General features: G+C 40.5%; 1 protein-coding gene across 1 annotated transcript in view; it reads right to left on the minus strand.

Annotated features, from left to right (window-relative positions):
* Nucleotides 1-1,949: 1,949 nt before the first annotated feature.
* MBNL2 (muscleblind-like splicing regulator 2) overlaps nucleotides 1,950-15,219 on the minus strand; it is a 163,101-nt gene continuing 149,831 nt past the window's right edge. The window contains exon 6 of the mRNA XM_006879567.1: nucleotides 1,950-4,742. Coding sequence (XP_006879629.1) covers nucleotides 4,615-4,742 — 128 coding nt within the window. The 3' untranslated portion in view covers nucleotides 1,950-4,614. The remainder of the gene's footprint in view (nucleotides 4,743-15,219) is intronic.

Raw genomic sequence — 15,219 nt, forward strand, 5'->3', positions numbered from 1 at the left:
TGGGCCCTGGGTCATTACAGGAGTTCATTGGGGTTGCAACCTGAAGACAGATGAAGTGTACACTTAGTGGCAAGGAGCTTCACTGCCAACCCAAAGGCATGTGGTTTGAATCTACCAACCAGCTGCTCCATTGGAAAAAGAGGAGCAGTCTCCTCTTGTGTCATTTATTGCCTCTTAAAACTCACTAGAGGGACAGCTATGAGTCGGGTCTGACTCAGCAGTACGTAACAACCCTTTCATAGGTAGCCCACTCGGCCTTTCTCCCTATGCGAGTGAAAACACACTATAATCTATTGAGTGTCTTACACCGCTCAGGGTCCACACATAGATGGTGGCACCTGCACAAGGCATGTAGGCCAGAACTTCCCTCCCTCCAGGATCTCCGAAAGTCTGCCGCTGAGCCCCAGTGTCCCACCTTGTCCCTTCCTCTCACACTGCCAGTGTCTGGTTGTGATCACAGCAGCCACACTGGACACAGGAGAACTGCCCCACAGAGTTTTGAAGGCAGGGCATATTTCCGAGTGGAGTTCCTCATCTTTCTCCCTTGGAGTGGTTGGTGTATTTGAACTGATGACCCCCGAGGTTGGTGGCCAAGTGTTTTAATGACTATACCACCAGGGTTCCTTCCTTGGCCCACAGAGGAGGGGATTTACTGTCAACCCTACAAACAAAGAGGATTTTATCCTAAAGGCCAGTAGAGGCATACCTTATTTGATGGCATTTTGCCGTACTGCACTTTATGTGACAATTTCTAAAAACTAAAACTCTCTTCAGCTCTGCTGTGTGCTCATTTGTGTCTCCCTGTCCCATTTTGATAATTCTCCTGATATTCCAAATTTCTAAATAATGCAGCTGTAGACTTTAATGGATTATGGTACAGTGGAAATACAAGTTTTAGATGCACCAGGAAACAAAGTAAAAGAAAAATAATCTGCCTCCCTTTATTGCAGTGTTTGCTTTATTAACAATGGTCTGAAACTGAGCCCAAAGTATCTTGGAGCTTTGCTCATACTCTTTCTATTATTGATGTTGGGTGGGAACTGAGTCGTAGCTGACATTTTCAGAGGCTGTAAATCACATGGGAGGAGACTGCCCGTCTCTCTCCTGAGCAGTAGCTGGTGGAGTTCAGCCTCATGCCTTGAGGTTAGCAGCACAGCTTACCCATGAGGCCACCAGAGCTTCCCTTGTCTTGTACTATCTTTCTTTATAGATACAATAGATTTCTAAGAGCTGCAGAAGCAACTCCTTCTGCTCCCGGCACCCCCACAAAACCTCTCAGGACAACACAGGTATTGAAGGGGTGGCGCCTGGCCAGGACCTCTACAGAGAACAGAACACGAGCCTGCATTTCTCTGTAGCATCAGATCAAAAAGTTACTTCATCCAACCTGTCTGTCCCCAAGGTCTGCAGAGTGGGCCAGAGGGCACTTTCTTATCTCTTGGAATTCCTGGTGCAGCAAATGGTTAACCAGCTAAGATGCCAGCTGAAAGTCTGTCCACTCAGAGGCTCCTCAGAAGAAAGACTTGGTAATACTACATAACTAACTACCAGAAACTGTAAGGCCAGAGCTCTGTGCTACCACATATCAAGTTCCCTCCAGGTTGAGTTCACTTGACGGCAACTGGTTTAGCCCTGTCTCTTAATGAAATGGGTACTGTGTTCCTCATTTGGTTGTTAATTTTCCTATATATTATCAGCCAGAATCATAGAGAACAGGGCTGTGTGGTAGGGTACACTTTTATCTCTAATTTTATAGAATACAAAACCCCCCCATATTTCTCAAACAATATTCCTTCCTTAGAAAGAAATGAAGAAAATTAATCTCTCACACGAACACCAGGGTCTTGTCCTTTCCCAAGGTACCAATTGCTATCTATCTGCATGACTGATGAGTTGCAGCCAAAGTTATCATTCTGTCTCAGCACAAAAAGGAGAAAGACATGCAATCTTTTTAAATGCTTCTTTTATTTCATTGGTTGCACATTGGGTGAGTGAACTGAATATTACAACCAAAACATAGAATTGATACAAATTAGACTCCTGCTGACACTGTAAGGTAATGGATGAGGGAATTCTTTAAGTGTTACAGAAAGATTTAGTAGAAATGTTACCAGTGATATGGCTGAAAGCATATTTTGGTGAAGTGCTGTTATGTCCTGAAAACCAAGAGTGAAATGCAGCTCCCGTACAAGTGGCGATTAGTCTCTTAACGACAGTATTTACTGAATTGATATCTTTGTGTCTTGGATATTGGTGGTTTTGTTTTTGTAATTAAACAAAGCATTTAAGATTTATTCATCATAGTCAGGCTTCTGAATATAAACAAACTTTTTGGCAAATAATATTTATACAGAAAAATAGTTTTAGATCCTCTCAAATCCCAGAATTATTCTATAAAATTACATTATAAATAAATAAAAAGCAAAATCTGTTGTACATATATTTGTACATCTATGTATTTGCCTTGCCTCCTCCTTATTGTAAATGGCATATTTACGACTCTTTGCATATTATAATCACAATTCTGGAAAGTGGATATCATAGTAAAAATACAGTCTTCTCTATTTGCTTGGGGATACAGGTGATGCTGTTGATGCCCCATTATTAAAGGGCTGGAAATAGTTGTGTGCTAATAAATTTTGAAGTAAAAATCACAAAACATAAAAAAAAGGAAAGACAATGTTATAACAATTAGTCTACAAAAATATCTCAGTGATTCCCACAATTTACCTTTTAATAATGTATACTATGTTTTCAATGAGTTTAAATGATAGGTATTAACAAAGAAAACAAGAAAAAAAAGAATGCTTTAGGCAAGTTGTAGCATAACTACATTGCTATAGTTGAGAAAATTACAAATATCAATAATACATAAAGATGAAACTACCAAAGTAATACAAGTTAGATACAATACTCTTCCTCAAATTAAAACATATGCAACAATACAAGCACTATGAAAGATTACACTTAGAATGTTATTTTCTTTTGAGCGGGTAATCAAATTCTATGACATATGATAAATAGATAGCAATTAGACTTGGACCAACAAGAATTAAAAGGACAGATTTCCTTTTTCTTAAACAAAGAGTGATATGGTTGGTGCATCTAGTTTTTATAACAGGCGGTGATGCCAAAATTTAAAATATTTTACATTCAATCTCAAAAGTCAAAATACTTCAATCACTAATATGTTCACAAAGGAAATGGATGTTTTAAACAATTACACATAATATTAATTTATAACAGCGGTCTTGCTTTTTAAACAATAATTTAAAAACTACGTAGTTACTGTAGAGGATATGTGCAACATATAAAATGTGAAATATGAAATATTTGGTACGATAGTGCTTAAAATAAACTTTAAAACAAACTTTCGAAACAAAATTTAATTGTATCGCTATTACCTTGAAGATCAACCAAGTATTTAAAAAAGTAAACAACATTAAAATATGTTTCATCCATATATAGTATATATATATGTATGTGTATATATAATATGTATGTACTCGTATTAAAGTTTTTTATACTTTTGAGACATAAAATATGCTTTAAGGTGAAAGAATTAAAAGAACTATTTTTTTTCCATGCTGTAGTCAGTTACAACCCTTTAATCCAACTTTTGAAATGCAAAACAAAAATGGATTTTTTTAAGTGAAACTATCTACTTTTTGCTTACATAGTAATTTAGATTAAAGTCACAGTCCAATTTTCAGTGACTAAACTCAAATTTACTTAAATTAGAATATTATACAGATCTCCTCACCTACAGCTTCCTTGTTTGACTAAGTTTTTAGTTTAGAAGAGTTATTCTGTAATAGGCAACCGGATGGTGAGTCTGAAAGACCGATCCCATAGATTAGACTGTTGGCATGGGCCTCTCTGTCTTGTCTAGCTGGATGAAGTCTGGCAAAATCTAGGCACTTCTACAAAGTCTCTCTTATAAAACAACTTTAAAAATATACTTGTAAAATAATACCTTCAAGACTTTGTTTGGTGGGGTATGAAGATCATACCGTGCAAAGTTTCTTTTTCAATCTATTTAATGTTACTCTTAGAATCACACGATTCAACTCGGCATCTCCAGGCAAACCAAATACCACACTTGGATGTGTCCCCAGTACTTGTGCTTGAATTTCCATTCAAATTTTAGACCTGCAGGACAGGTAAGCAGTTTTACTTCACTTCTTGTCTTTGCTGCAGCATTCATCTTTGTCAAGAAGTGAAACATCCCCCTTTTTTGACCAGTGGGTAACTGAAAATGACAGTAATTGGAAGTAAGAATTGAAAATTGTCCTTGGAATAGGTGCTTTAACTAATGCTACTTGTTTATTGCTAAATTTGAGATCGTCTGAGTCGAAATGAATAAATTGGTTGGACTTTGTGCATCAGCTATAGTTATGGAGATAAGACAATATTCCTAGGACAGAAACTATGTTGAGAAACTCTTTGAAAGTAAACTTTACCCTTTATGTCTTTAAACATCACAGCTGGTATCAGGTAGTTAACTATCTTAGGCTGGAATATACTAAGCATACCATATTTAATACTCAGATATGATATAGCAGCACTAGCTTCTTAGAGTTTGTGGTCTGTCCAGAAGAACTAAATCTTTATTTAGCATGCAGTTTGTGGCAATTCTATTGAGGAGGAAACAGGATAGTATGTACAGTAACAATGTTTAGTTATTCTCAATGCAGATTCTTGGCATTCCATTCCGTTTCTGTTGATTATTTCAGAATTATCTGTTAGAGAAAGAGAGAGAAAAAGACAAATGTGATTTAGACATTCTTCGGTGAAGGAAAATGACGAGTTTAAGTTTTACTCTTTGATAACAAACATTCAAAAATAGAGCTTTTCTTCGACTGTTGCATTGTACAAACCCCACCCTTCATACTGCAAACTTTTCCTTAGATATTTTTAAATAATGATGAACCAAATGTACAGCGTTTTCCTGAGTGACCTGACAGCCTATCTGTGAAGCATGCAGTGTGTTCAGACCCCGATCTTTCTCTCTTTTTTTTTCTCTTACGTTTTTATACATTCACATTATCATCTAATAAAGATCTGCTAATTAGGAAGTCTAATCAGATAATTAGTCTACACTTTAAAAGTTGTTTGTAAAACGTTTAAAAACAAATCAGTATTATTTCTCCATTAACTTGCACTCATATTCAGAGATGTACCATCAAAAGTAATGTTATTCTCGAGATGAAACAATCAGCTTCAAATTCAAGAAATGTTTCAATGTCTCCTATTAAATGAGGGAAAATGGATACTTTTCTACCAGCACATTCTTAATGAATGAAAAAGCACAGCAAAAACCAAACTTTAGAGTGCAAATGTGGGCTTTGAAATGTGATCTCTTTGTCCGACTCCATATTATTATAATGGAGAGAGTTTGCCCTGTGTGACCCAGTCTGTTAAATGTCAAACTTAAATGTCAACATTTAAACCTAGTCTCACAAATGCATTTATTCTTTGAGCAATGGTTTGACCAAACTTTGTATTATTAATAAACAGAATATTTATTTATGAAACAATGAAGAATCTGTGTTTAGGAAATAATAGGTAAAAAAAAATCTTTATGGCCAGCTTCAGCGAATATTCCTGCATAGCGGGAATTCAAGTGCCCAATAAAAGCCTTATTGCTACAAAGGTAATTTATTATCCCATTAAGTTACAGTTTATAAAGGTGGGTGTTTTTCCTTTTAAATGACTATTCCTGTAGTTTATAAGAAACCTGTTTCTCACGGTCAATTGTTTCTCCCATAAAATAAATGTGTCATCTCTTTTATTGAACCACACATACAGATTGGATGGCTAAATTGATAAAAAATGAAAAGGGAGAAATCATTTACATGAAAAATTCATATTAAATGGGAACTTCCTTTCTTAGGAAATAGAAGTGAGAAAAATATCATTCCTTGTTCCATGACTGATAGATATGAATAAAAATAATATGCTATAGATTATTTTACATGCAAATACTATTGTGTTATCTTTGAATAATATACAAATTCTCTAGATAATCAGTTTGAGACTTCCATTTTCGATTCAGATTTTATTATTAAGTCAGAACCACTCTGTCTTGTCTCTTAGCTGCCATGCTGTCTCTGTGCTTTCCAAATCCAACATACTCCAGGACATCAAACCATACCCTGCTTGTCTTCTGCTTTACCAAGTATCTCTCCAAAATAGCGAAGGGACAATATCTTGCAATTTCTTAAGCTGATATAGAATAATATATACACTACAAAAGACCTTTGTGTACTTGAGTATTAACTGGAACTAGAAGACCTCACAGAGTGACCTTCCTAGTCACCTGGGAAGAAATGAATTCTGAAGAAAGCATGACAATGGGCAAGTGCGAACTCCAGACATCAGTTACAATATTTTGGGCTTGGACTTGACAAACATGCATGATCATTCTGGTTTAAGTGGACTATAAATCAGCCTTGATATTAACAAAGAGCATTAACCAGATTCATCCAGATGTTTCCCCCAGGTTCTACTTTGCCCACGATCCAGTCTATGGGTGAAGATATTATTAAAGATGATCTCTGTGCCTAGCACTCACCCAGTGTTACTGCTGCCCAGCACCCCGGCCAGAAGACTGGCTGCCCCACCTTGGCCCTTGTCTGTGGCTATCTTAGAGGTTATATGTGAGGTAGAGAAAGTAGGAATTATATTCCCAGCAGCTATGATTTGAAAAGGCATAAGATGTTTTATCTTAGAAGGTAGGGGCGCTTTGGTTGTTTCTTCTGATAAGCTTCACTTATGATGGCAGTATTTTGGGGAAATATTTTAGGAATTATTTTTTTCTGAAAAATACAGCTTGTGGGCATAGCGTGAATCAAGTATTCTCCAGAGTGAGATGCATCCTGAAAATACAGATGGACTGGGAATCCAGAGGAAGAGTAACTCCCAGCTCGGTGTGTCCTAGTTAGCTCTGCCAACTTGATGGTTCTTCTGCTGGGAGAAGACATGTGGCATTTACAGACCACAGGGCCAAGGGGAGGCAGGGCACTTCCCAGCTGGAAGATGATGCCAGGCGACTGCTGCAGGAAGAGGAGCACCAAGACGCTGCCTGCGGGGTTGAGGTGGGAGGACAGAATGGACATTTCTCACTGGTTTTTATATGGCTTGTCTTTAAACTGGGAGTCCCGGCTTTGTGTCCAGTTCGTCCTATGTGATTCATAGGCTCTGAAAACCTATTGGAGGGTCAGCTAGGAGTCAGTTCCCACTAACAGCAATGAGTTGAGTTTGTTGGCTCTGGTGGTATGGGGTGTGTGGTCTGTGTGGAGTTGCAACGCTAACCCAAGGCCATGCATCTCAATGATTGGAATCCCTCAGAGCCTGCTCTGGAGAAAGATGGAAGGCAATCTTCTCCTGTGGAATTTACAGCCTCAGACACCAAAGGGAGGTCCAGCCTTGACTCCAAGGCAATGCCTAAACGTTGTGGTTAGAACTCATTAAACAGCTCCATGACAGCTAGTAATCTGATCCTACAAATGTCAAAACCACGAGATAATATACCCACTGCTGCCGAGTCACTTCCAGCTCCTCGTGACCCTGCAGGAATTCCCTCAGAGTTTATGACGCTACAAAACTTTACGGGTGATGTCAGTACAGTTTTCTCCAGCTGAACAACTAGTGGATTTGAACCACCAACCTTTGAATTAGCAGCTAAGTAAGCACTTAGCCACTGCACTCCAGGGCACTGCCTAGAAAACTCTATGGAACAGTTCTTCACGGTCACATGAGGTTACCCTGGGTCAAAAACTAGTCAAGGGTGTGTAATAATACCAGTGGTTATAGTCAAGGTGATTCTGACTCTTGATGGCCCCGTGGGTGTTAGAACTGTGTTCTGTGATACTGTTTGATAGCTGATTTTTCAGAAGGAGATAGCCAGCTATTTCTTCCAAGGTACTTCTGGGTGAAAGAAAATGTCTAGCCTTTTCCTTAAGGCAACAAACTCTGGTTGAGTTTGTGTTAGCAATCTAGTGTGTTGTCTGTACCACCCAGAAATCCAGATGATTATATATTCTCATGCTTTCAGAGGCCACTGGAAATTTTTTTTACTCACGTCTGATGACCTAAGCCAGTATTGCCAGTCACATCCTGCTGGCATGGAAGATATACTGTAGGTCATTTTGACGAGCTTGCACTATGTACTGAGTGCTGGCAAAAGCCAACATGACTTGGAGGCACTGGCCCAGGCTTGTCCTGGGCCCAGCAATCAGGACACGGTGACACCTTGAGATAGAACCAGGGGGAGGCAGTGAGGTTTTAGTATGTCAGAACCTCTCAGTGCCAGTTTATGAAGATGGCCAGAGAGCCCCATGAAGGCTGGGAATCTGGGAAATGATAAGACCATGGGATGTGGTTTGGGGCAAATGGAGCCTGAAACACTGGGTGGGAAAAAGGCAGAGGCTGGCTGTAAGGAGCCTGATGTGCAGAAAATGCTGGGGAACTCGTAGGCCTCAGGGTCTGCCCTGGACAAGTTTGTGCCTGAGAGGTTAAACTTCATCCCAATACTGGACCTCCTGCACACCAGGGGGTGCTGTCAGCTGTTCTACAGTAACACTACAGCCTCCCTTACAGCAACACTACAGTCTGTTCACAATTCCACTGCTTCAGCTTCTCCCCTCAAATAACATGTCCACGTAAATAAAGCACCCTTAGGTAACATGCAGCATAGCGCAGTTACAAAGATAGCATGGGCGAGCAGGGCCTTGGGTTGGGGAACAAAGTATAGTGCGTATTATTTGAGTGACAAATACTTCAATGATAGGAAAGAAACAAAATACGCTGAACAAGATATGCTTCTACCTCCCTGACATGCTATTTCAGCAAAATCATTAAAGCTAGAACCTAACCGGTCTAATAGAGTAAAAATTCTGAACTGAAAGTAGTATTTCTGTTCCTTTTATTTTCCTAAAAAAAGGAACCCAAAAGTGAGTACAGTTGATGCCCACAAATCTGTGATTCTAATTTTTAAAACAAAAGCTTTCTTAATCTCAGACCTTCAGTGTTTCCCCGTGTCGTCTGTGGGCCCACCAGCTTTCACAGGAGCACAGGTGTTAAAAAAGGGTCAATGGGACAGATGAAGAAGAGAACTGTTTAAAAGGGATATATGATTGGGTATTATTGTCATGACAGGAGTCCAGGTTGAAGGCTACACAGTGGAGTGGACTTGGGGGGAGGGATTGTATAACAATGAAAGAGTTTTTCTTTTACTTTTCAAGGAGAAGAGTGAAGTGGGCGGGGAGGAGGTGGGCAGGGAGAAAAGTGCAGCAATGAATGACTGGAAACCCTAAGTCTCTGTAAATTTTCATTAAAATGAATTTTAAAAAAACCCAAAAAAATAGAAGAAAAAAAGGGGGGGCCAGTAAGCTGCACCAGAGTCTACTTACAAGTAAGTAAAGGGAGTCATGAAAAACGAGTTAAATTATCTCCCCAGATGGCGAGAGTTAGCATCAAGCATTTCTTCTCAGTGTGTATTCTTACGTTAGCCCCATATGAACTCAGTGATTGATATCACATTTATTTATTGGAGAAAAAGTATAAATGGTATCAAAGGGCATCAAAGGATTATTTCTTCATGCTGTGTATGAACAGACATTTAATTACCCCTTCGTCTTCTGTAGTGCAATGGCAGTCAATCTCGTTAAAAGGTGGAGTGGCTCAGGCACTGCTTGAAGACGAAGCCTGCAGGGGCCAGGTGGGAAAAACGAGTGAGTGAGTGAGTGAGTGAGTGGGTGAGCGGGTGAGTGGGCCAGCTGGGGTGTGGCAAACAGAAGCCGACTTGCCTAGACCAGATGGAGAAGCAGCCACTGCGTCCCAGCCAACTGCTAAGCTTGGGAACACGGCTTCTTTAATGCTTGAGTTTTCCATTTTTCAAGGAACCCTGATGGTAGAGAGGTCTACGTGTTGGGCTGCTGACTGAAAGGTGAGCTGTTCAAGTCCACAAGTCCAGTCACTCTGAGGAAGAAAGATGAGCAGTCCACTTCTAGAAAGACTTACAGCAGTGACAACTTTAAGGAGTAGTTTTACATCGTCCTTTAGGACTACAGTGAGTTGGAATTCAACAATAGGCTTTCCAATTTTTCATAAGCAGTAAGGAATTCAGTAACGAATTCACATTATTGGTTTTAAAATTCAACTTTTAAAAATTTAAACTTCACATTTAAAAAACACATGTCTTTCGGTTGAATTCAGGCACAAACTCTGCTCTCATAGCGGAGCGCAACGGCTGCATTGTTTCTGTGCCTTACTCTCCTGAAGGCCAGGCCCCATATGTGTGGAGTGCTGTTCCCTGAGCAGGGGACCCGCTAAGGTCCCAGGCATCCAGCTCCAGGCATCACTGCTATGAGCAGCAGGAAGGGGGCAGAGGCCAAGGAGAGCGAGTCTAACGGAGAGCAAACTCTGGAACTTTCAGGTCATCTACAAGGAAAATACTGACCAGCCATGAAATCTGCACCTTGCCCTTTCCTCTGCCATCATGACGGTGCGTCGAGGCAGGTGAAGCTATCCATGCCCGCTCACTGTCAGTGCACACCTGCCATCGGCTGCAGAGACCGAACCGCTGACCTTGAACTTAGCAGCAGCAAAAGTCCAGTGCTGTCGAATTGACTCCAAGAACTCCCAGTGATCGCACAGGACAGAGCAGAACTGATCACTACGGTTTCCCAGGCTAGAGATAGTGAAGGGAGTTTGAACTTTAAGTGGGTTCAAACTGCCAGCCCTTCAGCTGGCATCCCAGTGCTTAACCGTCTGCACTGCCAGGGTGTCCTGATCAACAAGAGAGTGTGGACGAACACAAATCAATGCAAGATCTTCTTAGCGTCTCAAGCTACCAGATATTAATACCGTCTGAGCATTCCGCTTTGTGCCACTTTCCAGGAACGGTACATATGCATAATTCTGGAAATGGTGAATTTCTGGATAACTTCTAGAAACGTTCACACTTCATCTGTGAAAGCGTTCACCATGGAGACTCAGGGAAATTAGCTAATCTCTTTTCTTTTTCATTTAAAATGTTAGCTTGACATTAAATGCAGTAAGCACTCTTACTGCTTTGCTTAATTGATGGGGAAAACATGTCAATGGAAAGACCAACTCTTCTGTGACTCCAAACCACAGAACAGTGAAAATGAGGAACAGTGGATGCTCTTAGTTAAATCCTCCCATGACTGGCCAACAAAAAATCGTCCTTATAGCATTAATTTAATAATAATAAAAGAGAATGCAGTCTCCTAAAATTATACTTGCTCTAAGGAGGCTTTCCTACCATGGACCCTGTTTTCTTCTCACTCATCCACCTTTGTTATCACCCCTCCCTTGTTCAGTGTTTCCACTATTTAATACTCTTATCTTTTCTCTAGCGTTTGAACTTCTTCAAGACAGTCACTCCTCTGAAATCCCCTGAGATCTCATCAACCAGTTCAATATTGGTCAAAGTAAACTGAGGAGAGGGAGACATTAACATATTTTTGGTTGCAATATGATTCTATGCTGAATCCTAATCCAGATTCCTCAAGTCAAAGCAAATATCTCTGATGCCTTAGTGAACACATGATACCAGAAATGAAGTAATTAATTAAAACAATTGTGAGTATAAATGCTAATAAAGAAATATTTTTGAGAACACTGTTTTGCCTATTTCATGACTGTTTATAAGGCTCAGAGAAAATAAATGGCACATGAAAAGTCAACTTGCAAAATAATCTCATTTATCATTTGAGGCAAACGTTAATTCTGAGAGGGTAGTGTTTTGCACTATATTTGATTTGTTTTACATGTATATTTGTATTGGAAAGAGTTTCCAAGATGATCCAGTGGGGTTTGGGAAGAAAATTTACAAAGATAATAAGTTTCCACCTGAGGTTGACTGGAGCATCAATAACATTTAACAGCATCATAGAGTTTAGTCAGGATTGCTCACTGGCCTGCCTGGTTCACAGACCTGGGGCTCTGATGGCGTAATCCATAGGGAGTTGTACTGTTAATCCAAAAGCTAGTGCATCTGAACCCCTCAGCCGGTCCAGGCAAGTAAGATGGGCACCCTCCTCCTGTGAGCTTTACAGCCTCAGAAACTCAGTCAGCTCTCTGTGGTTCCAACACTACCAACAGTGGAATTTTGAAGGTTAAAAGACAGTTTCTCTTCAAAGTCCTGTTTCTTCTTTTTCCAATTACATTTTACAATGAGTTCTCCAGCCCCAATATTCCCTACTGTTCTATTTGACAAACATTCTTTAGATATATTTTCTAATATGTGGAAAAGATACCATTGAGGTTTGCCATGAAAAACAATTTATAAATGCCTCACTAATTCTACCTGTCCAGGCTCCGCGCTGACCATTTCAACAGTATGGATGAAGTCAATTTGAATGAAAATGTCTAATTTGAACAAGATTCCATTCCTTACACTCCCTAATCAGAGGTGTAACATTCCCCACCGTTAAGAGCTTGGCAGTAAGGCTTGCCGTAGTCCGGCCTCACTCAGTCCCAACTCCCCTGAGGGAATTTCGTTCTCAGGTGATCTTAAAATCCAAACATCATCCAACAGCCACTTTTTTTGTCAGTCAGTATATCTCTGACAGGATCTATATTTTCTCGGGTGAGATATAAATAAGTTAACAAAAAATAACCTCCCAAACTGAGACCTTACCAAACAATCTTCTTGTCAAATAGTTAGATAGCTTTAAAAAAAAAATTAAAAAAAGAAACCCCTACTCACAGAACAGCTTTATGGTGTAATAAGGATTGTGGATTTAAGCAAACTAGTGATTTGTGACTTCTAGAATGATACTAGGTGTCCCCTTCCTTAAATGTCTCCCTCCTTGCTCTTCAGTGGTTGGGGTTTGGCAGGGCTGGTCCATCCATGAAGTGGAAAGGTGACAAGATGAAAGGGGGCTTCTGAGTCCAGAACGAAACCTGCATAGTGGAGTGGACTTGGGGGGATTGTATAACAATGATTTAAAAAAAAATTTTTGGCAAAGAGAAAAGTGAATGGGGGGAGGGAAGGGCAGGGAGGAAAGTGTGCAACAATGAATAAATGGAAATTTTTTTAAAATCCAGAGGCTGGGGGGGGTGAAGAAAGGGGGTTCTTTATGTTCAATCCCAAGTTAGGACACTCTTCTTCACCCAGACCCAATTCTAACATCTCTGAGGGAATCCTAAGGATGATTTACTGTTTTCATTATTTTCACACAATGGGACTCCAGTCCTCAACTAAGAATAACAATCCAAATATCATGTCAGAGTACCCTGTGTTTTGTTTTTAAACCAGATGGAGCATAAGTGATGAAGGAGGCAGAGAGACATGAGGGGAGACATTTTTAACCCCAGGCATTTTCCTTGAAACGACAGCTCTTTCCCGTCAGGTCAGCTCTGACTCATGGTGCCACTCCTCGTGACTCAGACCTGACAGAGCAAAGATGCCCCACAGTGGTTCTCAGGCTGTGATCTTACGAACGGCTGACACATCTCACCACATAAGGGCAGCTGGTGAGTTAGACCCACCTTTTAGTCAGCAGCCTAATGCTTTAACGACTGTTTCACCAAAGCTGCTTCTCCGAAGCTGTGAAAGTCATTATAACACAGTCGAGGACACTGCATGCTTATTGAAGAAGAGGGGAACGATAATATTATATTTGTTTAGCAGGTACCAGAGAAGGTAAAATGAAACCCCAAAACCCTAGATTAGAAGGAGCATGTGATAGCTATGAAAAAAAGGAATCAATCCAAGGAAACGAAGAAAGAGGGTGGTGTGGACACATCTACCGCATACTGGGAGTATGCGCTACATTTCTTTTTGTTTATTCATGTCTGAGATTCTTAGCACTCTACTGTATCCACATTCCCGTTCCACAAGCTTCCTTCCATCTAAAATTCCCCACCATGGAATTCACTGTGGCTTCAGGTGAGAAGGTGAAGGAATTGCCCATCGCATGGATGTCTGGGACTTGGAGTTCGCTATCTGCCTTTGCACCTTTCTTAAATTCTAAAAGTACGCAAGAACTATCCACATGGTATTTGGTTTGCACCATGCTTCTCAACTCGCAACTGACTGTTTTTGAGTAAGAACCATATTGGTCAGTCACAGCAGATGCTTGTTTGCGTTTCTGAGACTGTAAACGTCACAGGAAGAGGTTTCTCATCTTCCTCTCATGGAGCCACCCCGGGAGATCTGAACTATAAGAGAGGTACCACCTTTGGGTTACTGGCATGACTCCCGACACGCTAGGCCACTGGAGCTCCAGTTCAGACTGCTAGCTCAGTCTTATAATTGATCAATACCATGGGCTAAATAAACTTCAGAGCCGATCTGGGGGCCTACCCACCAAACATCAGCTCCATTTCAATAGGAAAATGATTTCTATTTGGAACCAAGTGACAAGGAGAATCTTGAGTAAATGATTTTTCTATTGAAAAGAGGGAGCCGTCCTGCGATCCCAAAGGCACGCTGTTCAAACCTACCAGCTGCTCTGAGGGAGACGGATGGAGAATCTCTTCCTGTGTAATTTACAGCCTCTGAAAATCCAGCCTGGGTTGACTCTGACTCAACAACACACAACAACAACAACATACTAAACAAGGTTAAATTCCTCCTCTATATCAAGAAGTCCTGGTGGCTCAATAGTTAAGCACTTGGCTACTAACTAAAAGGTTGGCAGTTCAGACCTATCCAGAATCTCTGTGAAAGGAAGGTCTGGTGATCTGAGTCAAAAGGTTATAATGTTATAGGGCTGAAACCTGGAGGGTTGAGGAGTTTAGTATGACCCCAAATTGACTTCAGAGAATCAAACAACAACATATAAAAAAGTAGTACATACTATTTGGGATGCACAAAAAAGTAAAACCAAATCAGTAGCTGTCAATCTCCATTTCAACCCCTAGCAACCCACCAGAACAGAGGAGAACCACCTCACTGAGCACCGAAGGCTGCACATCCTGATGGAAGCAGACTGTCACATCTTTCCCCCCTGGAGTGAATGGTGTGTTCGAACCACCAGTTAGCAGCCAAGCACTTTTACCATTGTTCCGCCAGACGTCTATAGAGCTATGCTAGAGACACTAGTCATCAAATGATTCTATAATGCCTAGACTATTTATTGCGAAGTGTATAGGAAATAAAAATATCAGGAATTGAGTAGCTACAGACATCTGAAATGACCTTACTGACCACGACCCCTATCCGTGAAGGGAGAGCCT

The sequence above is a fragment of the Elephantulus edwardii genome, unplaced genomic scaffold (genome assembly GCF_000299155.1).
Source record: "Elephantulus edwardii isolate Elephantulus edwardi_28Jun2011 unplaced genomic scaffold, EleEdw1.0 scaffold00004, whole genome shotgun sequence".
Lineage (NCBI taxonomy): Eukaryota > Metazoa > Chordata > Mammalia > Macroscelidea > Macroscelididae > Elephantulus > Elephantulus edwardii.